We start from the raw sequence: 24725 nt of genomic DNA on the forward strand, positions 1-24725 counted from the left end.
CCGTCGTTACCATGACGAACTCGGACAAACAAACCAGACTAGATAACAAAAACGTATGGAAAAATGTCAGCTGACAGTATATCAAAGTAGGTTTTGGATAGGTTTTGGGGGCGAAAAATGATTTAATTTCTTCCAGGAGCAATCAAAAGGGACTACATTACGCTTTGGAGGGGAATATTCAAAACTTATAAAATATATCCAGAAGGTGACAAGCTTGAATTCAGTTGGTATTCTGGCCTGCCACACAGTCTGATCCACATTACACTTTTTCTTGTCCCGTTGTGGCTTGGGAAAAGGGATGAAATATACCCCATGTTGCAGCCTCTCGGGATACCGACTGTCCGTGTTATATGTATCCCAAGCACATCGTTTGATCATGTTTATTTTTTTTTTACACAAACAACATAAATCCACCATTAAATTGTTACATTATGCCGCCTCCCTGTTGTTCCTCCTACCTGTTGTTTTCAACAGAGTTGTCCAAGCTGATGTCAGAGTATAGTTGAGGCTGGAATGTCATTGGCTCATCTGCGTTCTAAGGGCGGAGCTTAGTGACAGGTCAATTGAAGTGGTCTAGATGTGAGTCCGTGTGGGAATGAACACAAGGTGTGTGTGTGTGTGTGTGTGTGTGTGTGTGTGGCGGGGGGGGGGGGGGGGAACACACTCACACAGATAATGAGAGTGAGTTACAGGGAGACCGAAAGACAAGTAGAGAGACGGTATTAGAGGGTGATATGTGTACTTATAGAGTACTTCTACAGTCTATGTGATACTAGTTCAATATTATATATACTTTGATGCTCAAAAATATGAATACATTATGTATGAAAAATATGAATACATAAATATATATATATATATACATATAAAAAAAAAAATATATATATATATATATATATATATATATATATATACATACACACTATTCTGTTTGTTCAACTTTAACTGCAATTGTATTGTTAGAAGTAAAGCACTGTGAAAATGTATTTATTCATTTAAGCCATATCTGTGTTGTCAATTAAAAAAATCATGTCTGATTGAAAAAGCCTGTTTTCTTTCATAAAGAAATAACTGGAGTGACTGGACTGATGGTGAGGTGGTTAATATAGCAGCGGTTGGGTGGTTGCTATAGCAGCGGTAAAGGTTGGCTATAGAAGCGGTTAGGTAGTTGCTATAGCAGCGGTTAGGCGTCCGAAACAAAGCATGAGAGACAACATGACCGACGACAGCGCTGATTCACTCAATGATGTCGTCTCACAATTTACCTCTTACGAAGACTTTCTCGATTCCAAAATAACGGCTTCTGCTCTGTACTACCTAGAGGTACGTATCTAGTGTCGAGGTATTAGTAGTTGCTAAATGAGTGTAATGTAAATGTAGCCGGTGTTACACCGAATTCTGCGACCCACCGAAAGGGGTGACCCCAGGCGCTGTTGCACATTTTCTGCAACATGCACGTGTGCATTATAACAAAAACATAAATAAAACAAAAGATCTCTCCCCGGTGGGTCTTTCTTTTCTTGATACCAACATTAATTCTAGACAGCATTTTACACAGTAGCATATAATAGGAAATTCTCAAAGGTAAATCAGCGTAATTTAACACTGACTGTAGCTTTTTATGGGTAAAGAAGAAACGGTGAAGGACCGTACTAAACGCCCTATCCATTGTATGGGTCAGTAAAATGCTAATCGAATCAAATGTATTTATTCAGTATCTTAAATAAAAAGGTAAGGGGTTAGGGGGAGATATTATGTTTTATTTATGTTTTTGTCATACGCTTCAAACTCGTGCATATTGCAGAAAATATGCAACAACGTCCCCTGGGGTCACACTTTTCGGTGGGTCGCAGAAATCGGTGTTGTAGTAAACAGGTAAGTTGACAGATTGTTTCTCCAGCCGTTCACACAATACTGGCCAGGTTCATGTTAAAACATGTTGGTAATATATTTGAGCCTGTTTAAACCCGCAGCAGTGTTAGGCCGTGTTCACATCGGCCGTGACCTTTTACAGAAACGCTCTGCTCCATAGGAATATAATGTAAAACAAGTGTTGGCAGATTTAAAAAAAAACCGCTAGATATGAACACGGCCTTTCAGTGTTTATTCATCAGTATTAGCGCAGGGGTGCGTGTTCTCGCAGTAGGGCAAGATGTGCTGATAGAGCAACAAGCTCACAGACAGTGTTGCCAGATTGGGCCAAATTTCCCGCCCAATTGGGCAACACTGGCTGCAGCGCGCTGCCGCCAGGGTTTCCTGCAATCTGGCAACACTGCTCACAGGCGAATTGTTCTCTTTTATGACGACCCCATGACTTCTCAACTGGACGTCAACACTTATGTGGCATATATTTAGGGTTCACATTTAGTGCTGTCCAAATATATGTATAATTCATTGGCGAAGTCTGCTTGATTTGAACATGGGTTATGGTTGGGTCAAAAGCCTACTTCAGAGTTTGTCCAGCAGATGGCAGACTTGTTAATTCTACAGCCTTGGAGTAGTGTAAGGACACCTGTCTCTACACACCTGAGTTAGGATCCTAGGTAACTTGGACTACAATTTAGTTAAGCCGTCGTCAATGGTCTAAATATCCTAAAATACTCCTTACACTGAACACGTAGACGGGTGCACTGAACATGACTTAAAACCCTAAACCATGGGCCTAATTTCATTCATAGATAAAGCTATATCGTGGCCGGGAGAGAGGGATGGGTCTGGGTGAGCTTTAATCCTCCAGCAGCCACAGGCCTCTGCAGCCTGTTTTCGGATAGTGACTACATCACTGCCCTCCATGTGGGTCTGCAGCTTAACAGTCACCTCCCCAAAACCTTTGGTTGGTCAGAAAAGGCAATTTACAAAAATAGAAACAGAATTTAGTTAAAAACCCATTGAAGGAGTGAAAAAGCCTATTATCCACCTGCTATCTTTTCTGAAATCATGGGTCTTTATTTCCCCTTTAGGAGCTAATCCTGTGTTTAAGGGTTAAGGCCAATTTCCAACGGAACCGGCACGGAAGCGGCACGGCAGCAAACCGGTCGCCGAAAATAATATAAACCATTAAAGTCAATGTAGGCTATCCCACTGGATACGGCACCGGCACGGCATAGAACCGTCCCAAAACCGGGTATTCGTTTACGATACTTGCCTCTTCTATTTTTTAAAGTTGCCCGTTCGCAGCCGTATCTCAGAATACTGCTACAGCCAATCAGTTTGCCTTTGCTCATGAATATTCATGAGCTTACGTCGACCCCTATGCAATTCACAGGGTAGTGTAATATTATACAGTCTATCTATGTTATGAATAGCTAATCAGTGGCAAAGAATAAATGAAAGTCCAACTCCGCGTCGATGCCTCGGAAGTCCAGTGTCGCGAGCGGACGTTGCCATGACATGGCAACGGGCAATGGGTTAATATTGATGTGTAGGGGTTGATTATAACTCGCGAATAATATTGTATGAACCATTCTAATCATAATCAAGTTTACAATTCATATAGGCCTATTACAATTATGCACGTCTTGAGCCATCAGTCGGAACGTGTCCGTGCAGCCCGCTTCCACTGGGGATTGCATTACGGAACACAGCCGGTTCGCTGCCGTGCCGCTTCCGGTGGAAAATGGCCTTTAGGGTTTAGGCTTGGAAAAATCCCCTAAAGACTAACTGTCACTCATAATATATATGTGAGGTAATTAAAGATAAGTTAAATTAAGAAGTAATGCGCTGTTTGTGTTGACAGCAGACATTTTGTGCAACTCATGACAGACATGCTATTCTGCGTCGGAAGTCAATCTTATCGATCATAGACACCCGATGTCGATTAGATGTGACTGTGTATATTAAATGAAATAATAAAGACTTGGCGATGGATTTGTAGCACTGTCGTTATATTTATATCATTTATGTTGTTTATGTTTGGTAAAACAAATGCAAAAAAAATGAATGCATTTGATTGTTTGAGAGGTAATAATGGAAATTAAATATGAATAGTAGTCTCTGCACATTCGTCGGACGGTCCTGTGTGAATTCTGTTGTCTCTGCTATAGGAAGAGCTCATGCGCTTTCCATTTTCACTCCCAGAGAGTGAGGAACGTTAGCGTGGCATTGCAATGTAAAGGAAGGCAGCATGAATGTATGGCTGATAATTTACAGAAGTCAATGTTAACAGAGAACTCCTGATTCTCCTTCCATTCCAATCATCTCAGATGTTTTAGTATTAGGGCTGAGCAATGTGTGTGTGAAAACACGATGGATTTCTCACCCCCTGATGATTCATATTCCCCCAAAATGGGTTGAAATTATTTTAGAAACTTTGTGTTTGGGGATAATTTTACATTGGCCGCTAACATATCAAAATGTCCCCATCATGTTTTTGTAAAATGGAATCAAGAGGATGTTGCCTCTAAGGGGTCACTTGGGATAAAAGGAGTGGTTATCTTGAGTGGCTCCACAGGTACAACAGAGGTTCTACAGTTAGAGAGAGAGTCTGTACAGGTAAAAGGGGAGGTTATGCAGGTAGATGGGGAGGTTCTACATGTAGAAAGTAGGTGCTAGTGGTATAAATGAGATGCTACAGGTAGAAATGAGGGTTCTAGGGGTAAAATGAGGTGTTCTTGAACTAGGCAGGAGGTTCTACAGGTAGAAAGGAGGGGCTACAGGTAGAAGGGGGTGTTCTACAACTAGAAAGGAGTTGCTACAGGTAGAAAGGAGAGGCTACATGCAGAAACCAGGTTGTAGAGGTAACAGGGTAGGTTGTTCAGGTAGAAAGGGGGTGTTATCCAGGTAGAACAGGTATAATGATCCTTCTGTCCCTCTGTGGTGCTCCAGGATGAAGAGCTGGCCAGGCAGCTGGTGGAGTTAGGCCAATGGGGCACCGTTCTCACGCGCGAGGAGTTTCAGTCCCGCAAAGTTTCTCCATCGCTGAGGAACCAGCACCGGTAAGTGAAACAGAAAACACCAGGTCCCTGGCCTCTACCAGGTCCTCTACCAGTACTCTCACAGGCCCTCTCCCAAGGCCTGGAGAGCCCAGGATCTCCATCTCTAACAATCTGAAGAGGACCTCTGTGTGACGGGGCACCAAGGATTGGACTGTTACCTATTTATTTTTGAGGACAGCTATTACCACACTATTAATATTTCATAGACATTATTGTCTATGAAATGGACCCACCCGTGTATGGACCTGTGGGGATATGGTATTGCATTAAAGGAGCTCTGGCATGAGGAAACCTTCCATATTCCAACTATTCCTACAATATAGGTGCTTTCGAAAGTGGGAAACTACTTGACCAACATGAGAATTTATGAAGTCATTCTTGTTTTTTGCGTATTCCTTTGAATTAATTCATGTTTTTTTCTTTCTTTGTTTTTTTCTCTTTCTTTGAAATGATCATCTTTGTTTGAGTACATTTTTCTTCTAGGTCTCTAATCAGACCTTACAAACTATGGGCTTCCTGTAATTCCCCTTGATAAAATCGAGCATCCCCCCCCACACACACACATACACACATAAACACACACACCCACGCACACACACACACACACACACACACACACACACACACACACACACTGTTTACCCTGCTAGGCATGATTGAAAGTTGTAATGCATTCATTGTGTCTACACTTGAGATAAATATTTATAGTTTTCTTTTATCACAGACACATATATTGGTAGATGTTATTTTCTTTACCTTGACATGTTTCGACGGATATACTTCCGTCTTCATCAGAAGGTCACATGGGTGTATTAGTGTGACGCGTTCTTAACAGCTGATGTTAGCGGAGATGTGACGGATGATGCAAATAGTACAGCAACACCTACAAAAGGACAAAAACCTCAAGAACTGCACAAATTTGACAGTACAAGACATCAGTCAATTACTCCACTTCATCGCCACCTCAACTTATTTTCAGTTCCGCACAAAAATATACAGGCAGAAAGAGGGTTTCGCCATGGGGGATCCACTATCAGCCATAATGTGTGGCTTCTTTATGGAACACCTGGAGAAGGAAGCAATAAGATCAGGACCGGGGGAGTACAGGCCCACACTATGGAAGCGGTACGTGGACGACATTCTGGAAAAAGTAAAGAGAGGACATACACAAGAAATCACAGATCACCTCAATTCCATTGACCACACTGGCAACATAAAGTTCACACATGAAGAAGAAACAGACAGATCCATAGCTTTTTTGGACATAAAAATCTCCTTCAATCCACACGATTGAAGGAGACATCAAAATAAAAATCTATAGGAAACCGACGCACACAGACTAATACCTACTTAGGACATCAGAACACCCAATATCACATAAACTATCAGTGGTTAGAACACTACATGAACGGGCAGCTTTAACAACGGATCCCAAGGACAGAGCACAGGAGGAACAACATATACAGAATGCACTAAAAACATGTCAGTATCCACAATGGGCAATACAGAAAGGAACGCAACAGGTAAAAGAAAAAGAGGAAACACAAACAAAGAAAATAAAAAAAAAAGGAATAAAAAAGGGAGAGCAGAGGAGCAGTGACACTGCCGTACATCAGAGGGGTCACTGAGCGCATCCAGAGGGTCATGAAAAAGCACCAAATCAACACAAAACCACACACAAAACTACGACAGCTGCTAGTTCATCCAAAGGACAAAATTGATCAACACAATAAATGCAATTTCATATATGAAATACATTTACATTTACATTTAGCAGACGCTTTTATCCAAAGCGACTTACAATAAGTGCATTTGTTACAATAAGTACATTTATCATAAGAAGTGAAACAATAAATTGCTGTCGGTACAGTAAAGATGTTCATAGAACCAAGTGCAAGTATTACAATCGCTAGGCTAACTCATTCCCCGTGTAAAGCAACGATAGCAGCTACTGTAGATGCTACACAATTAAGTACCTTGAATAAGTGCAATGTACAAGTGCCAGGACGTACAACATTCAATGGTGGCTGTGCATTGGTTTCTATGCAGAGTCGAGATGAACTCTGAACAGGTGAGTTTTGAGTCTTTTGCGGAAGCTGGTGAGCGACTCTGCGGTCCTGACATCGGTAGGGAGCTCGTTCCACCACTGAGGTCCCAAAACAGAGAAAAGTTGTGACTTTGCTGATCGACCTTTGCTTGCTCTTAGCGATGGCGGTACCAGACGTCCAGCTGAGGTAGTTGAGCGGAGGGATCGAGCTGGGGTGTGTGGCTTTACTAATGCGAAATACCATGTCAATCATGCAATAAAACCTACATTGGGGAGATGGGAAGAAGTTTTGCCACACAAAAAAATGAACATAAAAAGCAATGTGAAAAGGAGACAGCTCAGAGACAAACAAGAGCAATAAAGGACAAGGCCCAGCAAGAAAACCTCAAATCAGCCATAAGAGACCATTGCAAAAGAGAGAACCATATCATGGATTGGGACAATGCCAGAGTCATTAAGCAGGAAAACAACCAATACCACGGGTATTGGTTGTATGAGCATATATGCTCTCCAGGTATGGGAGAGCATATATGCTCTCCCATACCTGGAGTGCCGTCCTGGAGGGCAGCGGACTGACAGCAGGAGGTGTGGTTCACCATTCAAAAAACTGACAGGTGGATCACATCTCCGTTAACATCAGCTGATAAGAACGCGTCACACTAATACACCCGTGTGACCTTCTGATGAAGACAGAAGTATATCCGTCGAAACATGTCAAGGTAAAGAAAATAACATCTACCAATATATGTGTCTGTGATAAAAGAAAACTATAAATATTTAGGCATTAAGTTTCAGTAGTCATGTCTCTGATGAAATGGGAGCCTGGAACACCTGCAACCTTTCATCCTCCCCAAACATAATCCAACACCACCCAACCCTGCCCTGTCCTTCCAACTACACCCAAACCATCCCTGTCCCCCCAACACCACTAAGCACCACCCAACATATCCCTGTTCCATCCAACACCACACAACCCGGCCCTGTCGGCCTGGCACCACCCATACTGCCCTGTTCCATCCAACACCATCAACAGTGCCCTGTCCTCCCAGCACCACGCAACCCTCCCCTGTCCCCAGGCCACTTGGCTAGTATGATAATAAGGTAACTTTGTTAGGGGAGAGCTAGGCTACTTGGCTATAATGGCAGCTAGGCTACTCGGCTTGGGGGCTAGCTGGGCCCCTTGTCTAGTATAGTGAGGCTACCTGGCTTGGAGCAGTAGGTTGGTGGTGTTACTGGGAGCTGTGTTCTCAGTATTCAACCCTCTACAGTTTGTCCTGCTATGCCATCATTTCTCCATCCTTATTTCTCTTCCAAATAAAGCTTCTCTTCCACACACACTGTGTATGTGTGTGTGTTTGAATCCGTGTGTGTGTGTGTGTGTGTGTGTGTGTGTGTGTGTGTGTGTGTGTGTGCCAGGGATTAAAATTAACGACGTCCCAGGGACGTAATTAATTGTCATCGGGAGGATCAATATTCTCTCTCGGGTCGACCTCGGGACGAAGAGAATTTTGTGGGCACTGACTTCATTTTTCTGTTTAAGTTTTCAACACTTTCTGTGAACCCGAACGGGTTTGCGGTCGGTGGAAAAGACTTATGTGAAAAGGTAAATGGAAAAATGACTGAGCTTTGTTCAATTGGCTGGTGCGCTCCCGTTTGTGTTGTTCAGTCAGTGCGTTTACATGGGACAGCTAGTTCGGATTAAGCCTTATACCGATTTTGCTACTCGAACGGACCGTTTCAATTATCCGAACGTACATGGCCTTTAAGAGATCGGATAATGGCCAGAGCATGGCTGAATCCGCTACCATTGGTGGTGCTGTAGCCCTTTCAACAAGTGGTTATAGAGCCACTTCCGGTTGACCTCTACGTGCCAGCAACAACAAACAGGCGGCATTCGAGAAAGATGTTTTCAGTAGTTCCTATTATTCCTACCTCTCAATCGTTTGCGGACTCCTCCGTCGGTTGAGCAGCGAGTCCGCATACGACCGAGACGTCGGAACAATAGAGCAAACATAGACCCGAAGAGCGAACATAGACCCGAAGTCAACAGACTGAAGTCTGTTGACTTCGGGTCTATGTAGTTTCTCCGGCAACAATCCCTTTCTCCTCTATGTAGTATTTCAATCTTGACTTCACAGTCAAAGCCAAAATTCCTTTTCCCCCCAATTCCTTCTCCACCATGGCTGAGATAACCCCCACTACGAGTCTTTGTTGTGGAAGTACCAGAGAGTTGGAGAACCCGATGCGGTCTTTAAGATTCATAATATCAGAGAATATCCCCGTCAAGAAAAAAACGTTTATTTTGACAGATGTGCCCGAAGTTACTACTTTACAACCTTGTTGATGACCAACGTTTAGGAAAACATGTGCTTTTAATTCAGCCTTGGGTAAAATCGGAGCGTAGTGTATACTGGATGGATGTTGATGATAAGGGGTTTCACTTTATAGGGGGTAATGGCATGACACCGGCTTCCTCCATCTTCTGCGTCACCTTTTTAAATAAATCGCCATTTCTCGTTTTCCGACGGCGACAACCATAAACATATAAAGAAATAATTAAATATTTATATTTATATATATTTAAGAAATAAGAATTGTTTATATGTCTATGGCGACAACAACACGACTACCGTGTCCTTCTACTTCCGGCTCACGTCCCCCGGCCGCAAGATCTCGAGCATGCGCAGAACGCGAAATCCGGCGCTGGTTTACATGCAGGTAGAAACCGGACTATGATCGAGTTATCTAGGTGTTCTAATCCGATCTTGCTTGTCCGTTCATGTACCGATTTCGGTCCGAAGTAGATCGGGTAAAGGTGTTTACATGCATTTTCAAAGACCGGATGAGGTATTATTCGTTTCTTTATCCGATAATGACTGCATATAAACTCACTAAGTCAGACGCAGAGACTGCTTGCAACAATGGTGACGGCCTTTTTACACTGCCAAGCCGGTTCGCTCGCAGCTTGGCACGCCCGGCGATTTCACCGTCTTATCTCAAGTTTCTTGTGTAAAACCGAGGGGGTAAAATCGCCCGTTCGTCACAGCGCGGGCTTTATTGGTTCACTGGAGAAGTTGGGGTTGCGCACAGAGTCTAGACTAGAGATGCGCGGATGAGCTGTTATGTCATCCGTACCCGCTGCGGCAATATCCACCCGAAGCAATGTTTTTTTCAACAATTGATCGTACCCGCCCGATCATCGGATGCGAGACGTCGTGATTTTGAGTTGCGTGTTCCACGTCCCAACAAAAGACTGTCGGCACGCCAAAATGTCCAACCACAACGAAATGTCCCCTGTTGTCAGCGATTAAATAGCCAACGTGGTCTTATTATAGCTCGATCATTAACTAAAAGCCACATAGAAAGAATAAAGCGTCCAGCATATTTCCACAATGTGTGTGAGGGCATACGCAGCAGGGATGATCGCACAGTGGAATGCTTATGGAAAACCAGCGGACGAGCGCTGGGCGGAGAGTTTCGCGCATTTCAGACGCAGGGAGATTGTAGAAAAATATATGTCAAATTTGTCAGTTTGCCGTTTGTCTAGTCCAGGGGTGCCCACACTTTTCTGAATGGTGATCTACCTTTTAAGTGTCTGGGTCAGAATGATCTACTAACTACGCACACTATCTTTTACGCACATTGTCTTTTTTAAATTTACAATACCAAAACGAACACACAGTGTCATACGGGCTATTTCACAAAATGACAAGTTTAATTATTTTACGATTGAGTTTAATTTCCATACCAACCCTGGAAATAACAACAGTAACATCCACAATAGAGGCTACTAATCAGCATGTGATTTCATACACAGCGACAATACATTGCCCGTACAATTTAGTAGCCTACATTTATGATTAAAAAAATCCACACATTGAAATGTAACTTTTTTTTATTTAGGATTTTCTTTTAACATACATACATAGATAGTGGCATTTGGCCCACAGTACACGCTCTAACTCACTGTTCAAACTGAAACTTTCATTAACTTTAACTTTATGTGTACTATTAACTTTATGTGTACATTGCATGTAGCCATTTTTTTTTTTTTCATGTGGCAGGTTCACATTACATTGGCAATAAAATTCAGTAGGCCTACATTTATGATCAAATAACACTAGGACACTTTTTTAACACTAGGAAACTACAATTCACTGTTCAAACATTGAAACTTTCAGACAATTAACTTTATGCATGTAGTCTTTTTTTTTTTGCATACACAGGGGCATGTTCACATCAGTGGTCAGTAGGTTACCTTATTCAGATGATGACTTGCATTGGATGGAGTCCACAAGGGATGCATAGTCCGGGCAATAGCTACTGATAGTCAGTCTTAGACACGCCTCCAAATGATTGTCGGTCAGGGTGGAGCGGTATTTGGATTTTATAATTTTCATATGTGAAAAGGCTGACTCGCACAAGTACGTAGATCCAAACATTGCAGTCAGAGATGTTGCACATTTTCTCATGTTGGGATACTTTTCTTCTGTGAGCAAACTCCAGAACTGTTCATTGGCCCTGGCCTTCAGGTTAATGTCTGCTTGCAGTGTCAAGATCTCATCCTCAACTTCAGCAGAACTGAGCTGAAACATTGTTGAGATTTTGGAAGCGAGGACATCGATCTCAGCATCCTCCCGAAAAGGGAAGCACATGAACGTAGCAACTGGCTTGAGTAGAGCGAAGTCTTGAAATCTCCTGTCAAAGTCTGACAGGACGGTGTCGATCTGTTTTGCATAACATGCACTGTCAAACTCCGTTGAGTCCTTTTCTTGATTATTCAGCTCAGATGCAAGGTTGCTAAAGTTTCCCAGATCATGGCGTTGGATCTTTGAAGAAAGCAGTTTAAGTTTTCCCTTGAAGGCGTTCACTGTGCTTATCATATTGATCACGAGTTTCTCTTTGCCCTGTAATTCCACGTTTAGCTCATTGAGCATGTTTGACACATCAGTTAAAAACGCCAAATCAAGCAACCAACGATCATCATTAAGTTGCTCGTATTCTGCATGTTTTTTCTCCTGAAGGAACTGCTTTATCTCGGGAAGGAGATCGCGAAATCGTTGAAGGAATTTCCCCCTACTCAACCACCTTACGTCTGTGTGAAGGAGTAGCTCCGTGTGGTCACTGTCAGCCTCCTCAAGCTGCAAGCGGAAGAGTCGTCTTTGGAGAGATTTTGCACGGATAGAACAGGCCACTTTTGTTGCTACGTCCATGATCTCCTTCATGTTCAACATTTTCGCACACAACGCTTGTTGGTGTATGATACAATGGTAACTTAGAAAGTCAGGAAACGCTTCATCCTCTCGGCATTTGGCAACAAATCCATTACGGCAGCCTACCATGGCAGGCGCCCCGTCCGTCGTGATAGACACCAACTTGCACACTGGAATCTTAGTCTTGTCGATAAAGGTTTTGAAAATCTGAAAAATGTCCTCCCCCCGTGTGTGTGCGTTCATATGCAAAACTGTTAAAAGTTCCTCTTTTGCAGTCATATCATGAACCATTCGAATAAAAATGCACAACTGGGCTTTGTCTGTGATGTCGGTAGACTCGTCCATCTGTAGCGAGAAGCACTCGCAACAGTCAATGTCCTTAGCAAGCTGCTGTACTAAGTTGTCGCCCATCATTTCGCATCGCCTGGTCACTGTATTTCTTGTCAATTGAACAGCTTTGACTGCAGACATTATTTCCGTTTTGTTTTTAAATTCTTTAAATAACGCATCTGATGCTTCAATGAAGGCTTCCTTCACCATAACTCCATCCTGGAAACAATTTTTGTGCCTAACAATCGTGCGACTCACCCGGAACGATGCCTCTGTTGCGGCCTTGGCTTTCGATGTTGGCCGAGTAAAAAGAGACTGCTGTCCAAGAAGCTGAGACTTCAACTCCCTCACCTTTCTCTTTCTCAATTCACTGCTTGGAGGAAAGTCCGTATCAAAGGTTCGATGAACCATTCGAAAATGTCTCTCTACATTCCCCTTCTTTGGAAGTGCAATGCTGGATCGACAGATAAGACAGACACACTTTGAGTGTGACATCGTGAATAAGAAGTCCTCTTCCCATTCTTGATGGAAATGGTAAGTCTTCGATTTTTTAATTTCTTTACCTCCCTCATTCATTTCCGAATCATATTTTGTAGGCTACTACACAGAGAATCGAGCAAACGTAAATGCAGCGGTAAAAGGAAAGCGGCGATTGGCGCTTGTCTGGTTGTTATGGTAATGGTGTAACAAACTTTTTAGCAACAAGCAGACTGGCCTGTCTACACGTCAATCAGCGGGCACATTTTAATATCATTAAATGATTGGATGAATTGCTTTTCTGAAAACCGTTTTTTTGTTTTTCTTGGCGAGTTCTGTGAGCTACTCTCATTGGCCCTGCGATCGACCAGTCGATCGCGATCGACGTATTGGGCACCCCTGGTCTAGTCAATATGTTAACCTACTTAATATTTATTTATTTATTTCAACCGTGACCCGCCCGCAATTCCTCCAAGTAGGCTATTACTTTTTTTACACAATCCACCCAACCCGTGGATTATCCACGGTGTCCGCGGGTATGACAGCCAACCGCGCATCTCTAGTCTAGACCTCTTTAGGATAATTTGCATACTCCCGAATGGTTTCATTTTTTTATGAATGAAGCACCTGCATGCAAGAATGAGTTCATGTCTGAGTGTAGGCTACAAACGAGATTAACTATTTACAAGTGCAAAAACGTCAACATATTCTTTATTTTGCTGACCACCACAAAAGCCTCGTAAAAGCCACGTCTTTGTTTAATGCGACTGCATCACCTTCTCTTACATAAGGCAGCTCGCGGATTTCACTTTCTCTCCAGTTAGAACTGCTCATGATAATATCGCTGCATTGTCTCTGTGGAACCAGCGCAACACCTCTACCCAAGCCCCCCCCCGGAACTGCGGAGCCGTCACATTTAAATCAGAATGAAAGCCAATAAACCGCAAATGTGTGTAGGGTCCTGGAGGGTAAATTTGGGTGCTAGCTCAAGCAGGCAATTTATCTCGGGCAGTGTAAACGCGCTGACCGTGCCGCGAAAAAGGTGTGAGCAGCTCCTGCTGCGAGCGTGGTTTCTCCTGCATGAAACGGGTGAAGTCGGACTGGAGGTCTCGCCTAGCCAATGACACTCTGAACAGCCTCATGCAAATCTCAATGCATGACCCTCCTCTTGACGAATACAACTCACTAAATGCAGTCACTAAATGGTGGAGTACTGGCAGAAGGTCACATTCTGTGATTGAGGGTGTTGGTTGTCATCTTGAAGCTAAACAAGTCTAGTCTGGAAATAAATATATTATTTTATCAACATAATGTATTGTGTTTTTATTATATTATCAGTAAGTAGCCTAACAACTCAATGTAAAAAAGATTTTTGGGAAAATTCAGGACGGTTCAAAATATTTATCGGGACGTTTCCGGGAAGGTGATGAAAAAAAGTTAGTTATCAACCCCTTGGGTGTGTGTGTGTGTGTGCGTGTGCATGTGCGTGTGCGTGTGTGTGTGTGTGTGTGTGTGTGAGTCGGGGCCCGCTGAAGGCTCTAGTGCCTGCGGAGCTGTCAGCTTGTAGCTGGCAGCCACTCCTCCTAGGACCCCTTCTCCCATGACTCCCCCATTGCTGTGTTTGCTCTGCACTCTGTCTTCCACCCCCCCCCCCCCCCCCCCCACCCTGGGCTCTTTAGTGCCTGCAGATGTATAAATAGAGCTGCTTCCCATTAGCCTGAGTAGCTAGCGTGCATCCCTGCACCTGTGGTAATAAAATACCAGGGGAATGCTGATAGCAGCACCAATGCTAATCAGATGCTGTTGTAGCCCTGCTATAGCCCTGCTATAGCCCTGCTATAGCCCTGTGTCAGCCCTGTGTCAGCCCTGTTGTAGCCCTGCTATACCCCTTGTGTAGCCCAGCAATAACCCTGTTGTAGCCCTACTGTAGCCCTGTAGTAGCACTGCTGGAGCCCTGTGTCAGCCCTGCTGGAGCCCTGTGTAAGCCTCGGTGTAGCCCTGGCTGGCAGGGATTAAAATTAACGACGTCCCGGGGACATAATTAATTGTTATCGGGAGGATCTATATTCTCTCTCGGGTCGACTTTCGGGAAGAGGAGAATTTTGTGAGCACTGACTTCATTTTTCTGTTAAGTTTTCAACACTTTCTGCGAACCCGAATTGGTTTGCAGTCGTGGAAAAGACTTATGTGAAAAGGTAAATGGAAAAATGACTGAGCTTTGTTCAATTGACTGGCACGCTCGCATTTGTGTTGTTCAGTGAGACACAGAGACTGCTTGCAACAATGGTGACGGCCTTTTGACACTGCCAAGCCGGTTCGGTCGCAGCTTGGCGCTCCCGGCGATTTCACTGTCCTATCTCAAGTTTCCTGTGTAAAACCGAGGGGGTAAAATCCCCCGTTCGATGTTCAATGTTTTTTTCAACAATTGATACCTGCACCCGCCCGATCATCGGGTGACCAGACCTCCCGATTTGGAGTTGCGTGTTCCGCGTCCCGACAAAAGGCTGTCGGCACGCTAAAATGTCCAACCACTATGAAATGTCCCCTGTTGTCAGCGATAACATAGCCAACATGGTCTTATTATAGCCCGATCATTAACTAAAAGCCACATAGAAAGAATAAAGCATCCAGCATATTTCAACAATGTATGTAAGGGCATACGCAGCAGGGATGATCGCACAGTGGAATGCTTATGGAAAACCAGCGGATGAGTGCTGGGAGGAGAGTTTTGCGCATTTCAGACGCATGGAGATTATAGAAATATATATGTCAAATTTGTCCGTTTGCTGTTTGTCTAGTCAATATGTTAACCTACTTAATATTTATTTATTTATTTACTCCAACCGCGACCCGCCCGCAATTCCTCCAAGTAGCCACCCCCCCCCCCTAGCTCAAGCAGGCAATTTATCTCGGGCAGTGTAAACGCGCTGACCGTTCCGCGAAAAAGGCGTGAGCAGCTCCTGCTGCAAGCGTGGTTTCACCTGCATTAAACGGGTGAAGTCGGACTCACACTACAACTCACTAAATGGTGGAGTACTGGCAGAAGGTCACATTCTGTGACTGAGGGTGTTGGCTGTCATCTTGAAGCTAAACAAAGCTAGTCTGGAAATAAATATATTATTTTATCAACATAATGTATTGTGTTTTTATTATATTATCAGTAAGTAGCCTAACAACTCGAAATGTTAAAAAGATTCTTGGGAAAATTCGGGACGGTTCAAAATGTTTTTTGGGACGTTTCCGGGACGGTGGTGAAAAAAGTTAGTTTTAACCCCTGCAGCCCTGGGTCAAGCCTGTTGTAGGGCTGCTATAGCCCTGTGTCAACCCTGTGGTAGCCCTGTGTCAGCTCTGTTGTAGCCCTGTCTCACCCCTGTTGTAGCCCTGCTATAGCCCTGTGTCAGCCCTGTTGTAGCCCTGTCTCAGCCCTGTGGTGGTAGCCCTGTTGTAGCCCTACTATAGCCCTGTGTCAGCCCAGGTTTAGCTCAGGGCTGAGAAAGGAAACCTGAACATCACAAAAGGCTAAACAAAAAGCTGACGCTCCCTTGGTCCCTGTGAGACCCAATCCGTAAATATCAGATGTAATGAATGGCACGCTTGGTGAGTTATAGTGATTGGTAAAATGGAAGGTCCGTCAAGAAGCTGTTAACCACTCTGTCTTTGTGTGAAAAGGTTTAGCTCGGGCCTTGTACCAGTATTCAATCCAACGTTGTACAAGTATAATGCATTCAAAATTGATAACTAGTACTCCTGTATGTTGGAAGAACGTAGAACGGTAGAACGTTGGAAAGAGTGAACGCATTAGAAGCAGAAGCAGGTGAATAACCTTACCCACAGCCTTACCCACTCCTTCTCAACCACAGCCCACTTCCTTACCCACAGCCCACCTTCTCATCACCCTAAGCCCACCTCCTCAGCCACAGCCCAACTCCTTCTAACGACAGCTTACCTCCTCACCCACGGCCCAACTCCTCCTCACCCACAGCCCACCTCCTCTATTCTGGTCTGAACCAGGGCTAACCTCCTCTATTCTGGTCTAAACCAGGGCTTACTTCCTCCATTCTGAGCTAAACCAGGGCTAACCGTCTCTATTCTGGTCTAAACCAAGGCTAACCTCCTCTATTCTGGTCTAAACCAGGGCTAACCTCCTCTATTCTGGTCAAACCAGGGCTAACCACCTCTATTCTGGTCTAAACCAGGACTTACCTCCTCTATTCTGGTCTAAACCAGGGCTAACCTCCTCTATTCTGGTCAAACCAGGGCTAACCACCTCTATTCTGGTCTAAACCATGGATTTGAAATGTAGGCTGATTAAGACACTGACCAGACATGGATATACTGTACTAGGAGAGTGCAGTTCCAGCTCTGTCACTGTAGATGTTTGATTCAAGTGGAACAGCCTAGAAGCGGGATGGATTTCAGCACATAATATTATTTTTATGCAGCAGTTGTTCCGAGACAATGCAGGGTCTGTGTTGGGTTATAAATAACTAGACAACATGGATTGAATGTGTCTTTGGATACCATGCGACTGCGGGGCGGGGAGGCCCCAGGCACAGTGAGGGCACAGGTGAAATCTCCTGTGCACAACAGTGTGAAAGTGAAACACAAGTGACAGAGGATTAAAACAACTCAAAATAAAAATAATATCACGCTGGGTGGAATTTCCCTTGACATTCACAAGCCCAAAATAATATTTTCCATCACATTCATTTTCCCAAGAACTGTTCAGGAATAATATTCTGGTACAGTAAATGTCGGTTGTCTAGAAATCGCGTAGAATTGAAAACCTTCATTCAGTTTATCCGCCTCTGCAATTAGATCAATTATTTCAAAGTCAAACATCGGCTACCAGCAAAGACATTTCTGGAGGAAATGTGATGCCAAACAGATGTCCCTTAGAAACGTCCTGTTTTAATTAGTGTCTCAACATTCCTGGATTTCTCAGCACCCCACTGAATATTGATTTGCAACAAAGGCGGATCATTAAGTAGGAATGTGTGCTCATCCCGCCAATTACTTTTTTTATGGAATCACAATGATTACAGTTGGATTGGTTAGCTGTGAAAAACCTTTCCACTTTTTTTTTTTTTTTTTTTACAATTATTCATGAATATATTGATAGAGTAGAGCTTGCTACATTAATCATTTAAGAGAAATTGAGTGAAGGCCAAACTGCCGTGGTTCAACAGGCCACCTTGTTTGTGAAAGGGATTGTCCCTATGCCCTATGGCATGGCTAGCCGTCTGTGAGCTAGCAGCTAGCAGTAAGCCAACCGTGAGCTAGCTGCTAGCCATCTATGAGGTCCTAGCCACCAGGTATACAGACAGTGTGTCTTTCCCAACGCAGTTCTGTGTAAAGCACATCCCCCAATCCCCCAAGTGGACCAGACTATATTCTGAAATATAGCATGCAGTGAACAGACTACAGTCTGACTATCATCAGGGACACTTGGAAGCCATTTGCTATATAAATGGTTTAGAGCATCATTTTAGGGGCCAAAGTGAAGGAAGGAGGCCTCCCTGTAATTCTTTGTTTATATGTCTATAAACACAGTGGATGGCTCCCTGCTCAGATCACCCCCAGCAAAGCAGGCCAACGCATCACGCACTCAAAGTGGCTTTAGCACTCAGAGAACGGCCCTGCGCCCTCCGGAAAGTTTATATGTAGAATTTCAGCGGCAGGGTTTAGCTGAAACAGAACGTTAATCTTGTTAATGGAGATGCTAATAAGCCCAGCTGATAGCCATTACCCTTCATTTCTCTAGCAACCTCAAGCCCACCTGCCCCGACCACAAGACAAACACAAGACTACTTGAGGAAACGGAGCCTCACATCGCCTCATTGGTCACTAATAAGGCCAGATGTAATAGCCAGACTCTTGTTGTTGTTGATAAGATATAAATGGAATGAAGGGAGCAGTCTGTTAGGGTTAGGGTTGTAGTGGTTAGGTTGTAGTGGAGGTGTTCCTGGGCCTGAGAGCGTGACATTGGTTTCCTCAGCTACTGATCACTTGCCTCCTGAACACCTGTGTTTACTTTAGGCCCTATCCACCCCCCCCCCCCCCCCCCCAGCATCCTGCAGCTGTCCTTCACTCACAGCAACCCCACCACCACCCAGCCCACCACTCAGCCCTCATAGCCCCACCCCAACACCCCTCCCCCTAGCACCACCAAGCCCTCCCCTCATCTACCCCCAGCACCACCCAGCCTTCCCTCCCCCAGCCCTCCATCCTCAGCCCCCAGCTCCGCAAATATGTGCTGCCCCGGCAGTTTTCCCGCAGTGGGATTCCTCTAAGACTTTCATTATGGGGCACAGGCCAAAGGAGCAGTATAAATAACATTGGAACTGGTATATTTTCACATTCAGATCCAGTTCCCTATTATTGTAATTTAAAGCATGGCAGTGAGCCAAAATACTTGCTGTTTTAAACATGTTTGCCAGTTGAATCTGTGCTCTGTGTGTAAGTGCAGTCTATCCCTAACCCTTACATTCTACAGTGAAAATGACATGGTAAGAATTACACCCCCATAGCAGGTGTGAAACGGATACAGTGATTTTATTAGGAGGGAAAATATAAAGTAGCGTGTGTCTACTTGGTCACTGGTTCAAATCAGCCTCTTGATAGTAAGCAGGTTAACAGCTCTAGCTATCAACACAAAGACCTTAATCTGCCTCAGGAAGGTAATGTATGACTGTGGTGCTTTAGTGTTCTTTACTAAAAGATTGGGACCGAACCTCACTTGTTGACAAATGGAGAATCAGAAATTGTTTTTTATGTCTCCATGTCAGATTGTTTGAAAATTGGATGTTGTGAATTAATATTTGAGAAGACAATTTGCCTGTTATTTTAAGTATTTAAGTATGAGTTTGGAAGGTGCATTTATGTGTGTTTCCAATTCCAACCATGTGAGATGATACGAATCTTTGTTCATAAACAACTGAGGCTCATGCTAAAACTCGGTTCTTGGGAAAATCATCAGCCTCTGCTACTTCCTAAAATAGAGAGTACTGCTTCTAATGCATATTGTGTACAAATCAAAATCGCAGTGATCAACTCATCCACTTTTTTATATTAGACAACAGCAGAGTGGCATGATGGTTCGCCTTTCATTTCACAGTTAAAAAGTCCATTTGATGTCAATCCTACCATAAGGCTTTTCTATGACGAGGAATGTTTGAGATACTAATTAAAACGTGAAGTTTCTGAGGAACATCTGTTTGGCATTGCATTCCAGATACCCCCGCCTCGTGTTAAACCTCCTTCCTCCCCCTTTCCTCTCAGCAGACATATAGTAGAGATGTATTAAGAATACTTATATGTGAAGTATAATAAGTGGCCTATTTTCCTGATTTACTGATGAACATCCTACAGCGAGCCATGTGCTACAAGCATCCAAAGGGAAATCAAAGTTGATAAAAGATATTTTAACTGACTATAAGCATGACCTTTTGCCCTTGCTCATATCCACGCTATTGAACCAACAATGCCTGACAGAAAACAGAAAAAAATCAGTTTATTATCATTCATTTTGCTACTGCCTCAACAGCTGATACTGTTTTGGAATAAGGAAATACATTTTTTAAAGTAATCCATAATAGGATTTCACATTTCCTTTCCTGTCATATTGGCATGATCAGATCAGATCAGATCCCAAAGGATCAGCCATACATCTCTAGATGTACATATCTATATGTCTAAATAACAGTCTTTAACATATCCATGTGACCATGTTTACTGTCCATGTAAACATGTTTACTGTCTTTTTGCTTTTTTATTGACATGTTTACTGCCGATGTCAGTACTGTATGTTCATCTCTCTTGACCTGATGGATTGTTTGCCCGGTGTTAACTCTTGCCTTGGGCCTTTGGTGCTGTTGGCTTTAAGAACCTCTGGTGCTCGTGTTTTGTCAGGTGTACAGATTTCCAGCAAGCCCCAAAACCATGTTTCCATAGAGACGCTGAAGTCTGGGAGTAGAAAGCTGTCATAATATGATCTATCATTCCATCCTGATACCGTTCATCTGACACGTCGGACCGCCAGCGAATAGTTAGAAAACACCTTGGATCATGTTTGAGAAGCTGTGTGATCTGGAGGGCAGATCTTGTACAATGTTCTCTATAACCCCAGTGTTGACCAACTTCCATCCAAACCTTTAAAGTCCAAAGTGTTCTTGATTCTTACACTCCTCCTGAATTTGAAGTACTGGCTTCTTTACCCACCGTATTGTATTTTTGGGAGACATTCAAATTGTTGATTCTTAATAGAGCAGAGATTGTGAAATAATTCTATGGGTTGTCTATAAAGACTTCCAACTCAAAGACTATATGAAAAAATACGGTCTTGTATTTTCCAGGACACTGGCAAGTGCAGGAAAAGAACTGAAAGACAATTTCCTGAAAGCTCTGGCAGAGAGAGAGGAGAACAATCGCAATGGAACATTGACTGTGAGTAAAATCTATTCATTATTATTATTATCATTATTATTATTATTATTACTATTATTATTAATACTATTGCTATTTTTATAATATTTTATTTTTTATTTTGAATATATTTTTACTTACTTTTTTTCTTTTTTATATTATTACTATTGTATAATAATGTTATTTGATAAATGAGTGTGACTATCTAGCTGCTACAGATAATTACTGACTCTGCTTGATTAAAATTCAACACAAAAATCGAAAGCAAGTGAGCACAATTTGCTCAACATCGTTACTTTTTCACAAGCCATGCCAGTTGTAGGGTGACACACTGGCTTACTATGGCAAGGACAAAGTCGAAATCCACCGCTAGAATTTTTACGAAAACAGACGATTGAAATGATATTTATCATTTGACCAAAAACGGTTAAAGACCAGCCATCTATGTTCATAAATGAAAGCTGTTGAACTGGATGCATTTTAATAATAATATTAAATAACTCCATGCAACCCAGTTTTGCGAGTTTATTTTCTGTCAAGTCCCACTATGTTGGAAAAAGACCCCACATTGGAGCACTTAATGGCATGCTGCTTTGAAGCATGGTAACAAGTTATCTTTAAACAGGTTAGCAAAACCATGACCTTCGTCCGAATATTTTTCTGTTCTTCTTCTGTTTGATTGTCCTACTCACACTGAATGCAAAAATATTGCAAATAAGTCTTAAATTCATGTCTGCAAAACCTGCAAAACAAGATGTCAGTACACCAAATGTACACTAGATGGCAATGTATCAAACACTGCCAACAATGTATGATGCGCAAATCTGTGGATGATAGATAACTAATAAAAAAGTTGATTTCATCATTACACCTTTTACTTTTTGAATACTATTGGAGTGTAAATAACTTCTTGAAAGGGGAGCAACACTTTGTTCAACATTTATTAGAATCAAAATTTAAGCTAGATAGCTGTTGCTGGGAACAGCTGCATCAGGTTGGGCTTGCAGCCCCGCTTGTCCATTCACCAATCAGTTATCTGCATCATTTACTGTATATGGACAGCCGTGTTGCAGTTGTGCCTTTGATTTGAGAGACCTGTTACAGCCATGTCACAAGCTTGCATTTATCTTGCAGACACCTGGTTGTGTCGCTTACTTGCTGCAGTTTTAAGCTAAATATGCTAAATGGTAGGTGGAATGTGAGGCTGAAGCCATCTGTTTTGTATTTTGATTTAAAGTATACTAGGTTTTCTAATGATGGAGAACTTTCCATCCTGGTAACACTCAATCTAATTGCAGCATTTTACACTATCTATTAATATGATACTATCGTATCAGGGACTTCCCTGCTGTGGTTCTCCTCTTACCTCTAATAAATTATGTTTTGATGTTTTCAGTGGCTGTTGGTGAGTTTCTATTTCTATTTGAATTGTATTTGAATCTTTTCCTCAGTCGTGGGGTGTTCCACAGGGGTCAGTTATAGGTCCTGTCCTGGTTTCCTTCCACATACTTTGGTTCCCCTGGGTCATTTTTGGCGCATTTCTTATCATTGGTTTGCAGTTTATGTCAGGCTATATCATTATTGAAGCCCCAAAAACTTCATCATTCTGACCTTCCTGCAAAACCGATTAATAGATATTAAAGACCATATGACCTGTAATGTACTGTATCATTCATTATGAAGTTGGTATTTTAAGCTTCAGATGAGTCAGTTAAGATGTTTGAGGTTGTTCTGTCTAAAGAGATGGATAGATCTCAGCTCTCATGAAGAAGTCTTCCGTTTGTGCACAGCATTTCCTTCCCTCCGGTTTCCCCCAGGATACATAGACACCACACGTTCATTCTGAATGTATGCAGGCTCTAAAGGCACAGCTGTTAGCCTTTAATAAAAAAAAAATATATATATATATATAAAATAAAAGTGTGGTGGTGGGTGGACGTTACTTTCCATGAGTGTGTGTGTGGTTGTCTGTGTATCCTGGGGGAAACAAGAGGGAAGGGTAAAAAGTGTGGTGGTGTGTTGTGTGCTGCGGCCTTGTGGTATCTCTGTAATCAGTTTAGCCTCAGTAACTCACCTTCTGTGTGTCTTTCTTCTCAAACAGTGCGGTTACGAAATGCTCTTTGCTGCCAAAAGACACACAAACAAAAGGTGCACCTGGGCAGTGCTGGCTGTATTTACGCTGGCTGAGAAGAATCAAATCCAGGTCACACCTGCGCAGGGAGCCTGGGGGATCCTTTGTTGGAGGTTAACCTGTGAAACCCAAGGTGTCCCACCATACTCTGCCCACCTGTCGGATGGGTCAGAGACCCCTGATGATGTCACAACCAATTGTCACTAGCGCACAAGGCCGAGTCACAATCCAAGTAGTGTAGTAGAATTGGTAGTATAGTATCAATAGTCGTCTTCCCCCTTTCAACATATCTGAGTCATATAGCCAAAATGACATTCTTTAATTATGACTTGAAATATATTCAAATTCATGAATCTAATATCTTTTTTGTTGATTTTAGTTGTCTTTGAAAGACACTATTGCTATTTTAATATATATAGTCTTGTTAAATAAACTAGGGTTAAAATGTGTAGCTCATTACCATGGCTAAAGCTTTTATAGGTTAACTGATTTCATTCATCGTAATGTAATGGTGGTTTACTCCAAATTAAGTTTGTTGTAAATGGCCGAGCGGGGGAGGAGCCTGTTTCAACTACTCTTTTTTGGACACGTCATTATTGCATTTCCTCTTTATGATTCTGATTGTTTATTATTAAATATGTTTTAAATCAAATTAATCAAATCAAAATCAAAAGGTCCCGGAAGATAAACTTCTTCATATAAAGAAAGAAGGTTTTACTAGGCGCTCTATTGATTTCTCATATCCTGTATTGTTTTGCAGCTTCTGAGTTGCTGTGTGTCAAGGAATGTAAGCTGCATAGTTGTACTAGTGATGATAATAGTGGATGATATCAACGCACCTCCAGTGTAGCTATGCTGCTGCCTCCTAGCCGGTCTGAGGGTTATGTGGCCGCTTGGCCTGGGCTGGGTGTTCCATGCCCAGGGGGGATATCCTGCATGAAGGCCTTGTCTTTGTTCTGTGGCCCAGCCACTTCTGTATTGATAAGCCCCTGTCACTATAGATAATAAGGTGGTCAGTCATGCAGCCCAGAGATCAAGTATAGCATTGAAATTAAAGCAGAATTCCCACCCCTATTGCGTTACAGGCCGTGTGTTTGTGTGTCTCTGCCCGAGCCCTTTGTCCTTGACACGGCCAGTTAAAACAACAATGGCAAGTTTAATTTCAAAGC

At 42.8% G+C, this 24725-nt stretch overlaps 1 protein-coding gene across 1 annotated transcript in view; it reads left to right on the plus strand.

Annotated features, from left to right (window-relative positions):
• Positions 1–1203: 1203 nt before the first annotated feature.
• The window catches only part of cfap299 (cilia and flagella associated protein 299), a gene marked incomplete at both ends in the record, with an annotated part of 42816 nt that continues 19294 nt past the window's right edge, over positions 1204–24725 (plus strand). Inside the window, 3 exons of the mRNA XM_079736201.1 lie at positions 1204–1323; positions 4825–4934; positions 21356–21446. Of these exons, the coding sequence (XP_079592327.1) occupies positions 1204–1323; positions 4825–4934; positions 21356–21446 (321 nt within the window). The remainder of the gene's footprint in view (positions 1324–4824; positions 4935–21355; positions 21447–24725) is intronic.

The sequence above is a fragment of the Pollachius pollachius genome (genome assembly GCF_949987615.1).
Source record: "Pollachius pollachius genome assembly, chromosome: 1".
Taxonomy (NCBI): domain Eukaryota; kingdom Metazoa; phylum Chordata; class Actinopteri; order Gadiformes; family Gadidae; genus Pollachius; species Pollachius pollachius.